This window comes from Myotis davidii, unplaced genomic scaffold, assembly GCF_000327345.1.
Source record: "Myotis davidii unplaced genomic scaffold, ASM32734v1 scaffold648, whole genome shotgun sequence".
NCBI classification, from domain to species: domain Eukaryota; kingdom Metazoa; phylum Chordata; class Mammalia; order Chiroptera; family Vespertilionidae; genus Myotis; species Myotis davidii.
In genome coordinates this window covers 851,823-854,424 of record NW_006299603.1, presented here as the reverse complement: position 1 = coordinate 854,424, position 2,602 = coordinate 851,823, and the positions used below count along the sequence as shown (strand labels likewise).

General features: G+C 53.3%; 2 protein-coding genes across 2 annotated transcripts in view; one reads left to right on the top strand and one right to left on the bottom strand.

Moving 5' to 3' along the window:
• PET100 (PET100 homolog) overlaps positions 1-139 on the bottom strand; it is a 1,437-nt gene extending 1,298 nt beyond the window's left edge. Inside the window, exon 1 of the mRNA XM_006775381.2 lies at positions 30-139. Within this exon, the coding sequence (XP_006775444.1) occupies positions 30-56 (27 nt within the window). The 5' untranslated portion in view covers positions 57-139. The remainder of the gene's footprint in view (positions 1-29) is intronic.
• Positions 140-297: 158 nt separating this feature from the next.
• The window catches only part of XAB2 (XPA binding protein 2), a 23,640-nt gene continuing 21,335 nt past the window's right edge, over positions 298-2,602 (top strand). The window contains exons 1-2 of the mRNA XM_006775379.2: positions 298-399; positions 2,420-2,568. Of these exons, the coding sequence (XP_006775442.1) occupies positions 349-399; positions 2,420-2,568 (200 nt within the window). The 5' untranslated portion in view covers positions 298-348. The remainder of the gene's footprint in view (positions 400-2,419; positions 2,569-2,602) is intronic.

Here is a 2,602-nt window from a genome sequence, read left to right as displayed (position 1 = left end):
GGCGCCCACCCGCCCCGGCGCCCACAGACCCGAAACACCTCCAACTTCACTCCCATGTCGCTCCCCTGAGGCCACAAAGTCGCTCCGGTCCAAAGCCAGCCCTCAAGAGACACAGCGTCGCTCGACCGCAGAGTTGATTGGCCGAGGAGCTCTCGCGTTTAATGACCTCATCTCCGGCTCTCACTCTACTTCCGGTCGCTGAGGAAGACTGAGGGGAAAGTCGCGACCCGACTGCACGCTCCGAACGCGGTCAGCCAATAGGAAACGGATCTGGCTCGGGGAGGGCGGGTCTTCGGATAGCGACGTCATTACAACGCGACTGTTGGCTGTAGCTGGAGCGCTGGCAAAATGGTGGTCATGGCGCGACTTTCGCGGCAGGAGCGGCCGGACCTTGTCTTTGTGAGTCCGCAGGCACTGGAGACAGAGCCTGGATGCCTCAGGCGGTCGGGGCCTGACCCCCCGGGGATCTGGGCCAAAGCTATGTCGGCCCAAGGGCGGGAGGAAGCTTACGGGCTAGAGGTGCAGTCCGGACCGGGCTGGCCGGGAGTAGACGTCTGGTGCCCGAGCCCGGCGCCTGAGTGAAGCACTGCTGTGGAGGTGAAGGGCCGGGCGAGCAAAGGGGAGCGCGCGGAGCAGGAGAGGAGAGAAACTCGAATGGCTGACTCTTGAGAGGCCTGGTGTTGGAAGGAAAGGCACCAAACCCGGTGGCCGGGCCAGGACTCTAGTGTCCGGGTAACGGTCCTGAGCGGCACCGTTTCTGGGAGAAAGGCGTGGTGTCTGGCTTCGGAGCACCCTGCCGTCGGAAGTAAAGACCTGCTGGTGCGGACATGTCAGGCGATGGCCGGCGGGACCCAGAGAGCCCGAGAGTGACAGCTCAGAGAACAGTTACCTGTCAGATGCCAGATGGTCTGGATGGTGGGCTCCGGGGAGTGTGGCGTGTGGGCGCCGGCAGGTCCGGCCATGGAAGGGGGTCAGGACAATGAGGCTCCAGGGGGTAGGACAGGGGCGGCGGGGCCCGGTGTGTGTCCAGGTGTTGATACTCAGGGAGCAGGTGTACAGCCAGGCAATGGCTCCGGAAAGGTCAAACGGTCAAGCCCCCAGAATAGTTACAAGAAGAATAGAATGTTTCCTCATGGCGCAACCTACCTGATTTTAGTAATTTAGCAGCTTGATTATAGTGACTCCAACTTTATTTACTTTTCTTCTTGTTTGGGGGATATTTCTTTTCTTTCTTTTTTATCAATCCCCCTACCTCTCTGCTTTGGCAACTATCAGCTTGTTCTTTTTTTCTTTCTTCCTTTTTTTTTTTTATCAGCTTGTTCTTTATATGTGTGGTTTATATTCTGTTTTGTTTATTCTTTTTTTTTTAAATTCCACACATAATACAGTATTTATCTTTCTCTGACTCCTTTCACCTCTTGTATATGGTGTGAGAAAGTGGTTCAGTTTCTCCTGGCCAGGGTGGCCCATGCACTGAGAGGTCCCCGGGGGTCGATTCTTGGTCAGGGCACATGTCCGGGTTGCAGGCTTGATCCCCAGGAGGCGGTGTGCAGGAGGCAGCCAATGGATGGGTTTTTGTCTCTCATTGATGTTTCTATTTTCCCCTCTCCCTTCCTCTCTCTCTAAAATCAACAAAAACATATTTAAGAAAAGAAAGTGGTCCGGTTTCAATTTATTGCATTTATCTGTCCAGTTTTCCCAACACCAGTTATTGAAGGGATTTGTCTCAAGGTTGTTGATTTCCTCTTTGATCCATTCATTGTTTAGTGGCATGCTATTTAGTCTTTACATATTTATGTGCTTTCCAATGTTGTTCCTGTAGTTGATTTCTAGTTTCATGAAGTTGTAGTCTGAAAAGACACTTGATATGATTTCAGTCTTTTTTCAGTTATTGAGGCTTGTTTTGTCACCTAAGGTGTAATTTATTTCACTGTTTCTTCACTTTCTTCCTCAGTGTCTAGGGCTAAAAGCTTTGTGTCTGGTGCATATCTGTCTTCCGAGTAAAGGTCTAGCTTCCAAGTTCTGGGGCACAGCTGAACTAGACTGGCTGGTGGTTAGCCTGAAGAAGTGCCAAAGATCTGGTGTCTAGGAAAAGGCATGTTGTGAGGAGATGAAGCTTACTGTCCAGGGCAGAGGGCTGGTATCCGGGCCAGGGAGCGGGTAACTTGATTTGGAAGACGGAAAAAGGGAAATCTGGGTGACAGCCTATGTCTGGCCTGGAATCCTGTGACAGGACTCTGGGGGTCTGGGTTACGTTGTGGGCAGTGGGATCCCGAAGGCTAAGTCTGGACCAGAGTCCTCTTTGGGCATCTGGGGACCCGGCTCTGAGGGTGGGCCCCAAGATCTGGGTAAGGGTCTGCAGTTTGGAGTAGAGGGTGCTGAGGTTCTGAGGGCAGTTCTTCCTTCTCCCCATTGGCAGGATGAAGAAGACCTCCCCTATGAGGAGGAAATTATGCGGAACCAGTTTTCGGTCAAATGCTGGCTCCGCTACATTGAATTCAAGCAGGGGGCCCCGAAGCCCAGGCTCAATCAGTTGTACGAGCGAGCGCTGAAGCTGCTGCCCTGCAGGTGAGAACGGCTTCGGCTGCCCACCTCCCCGGCC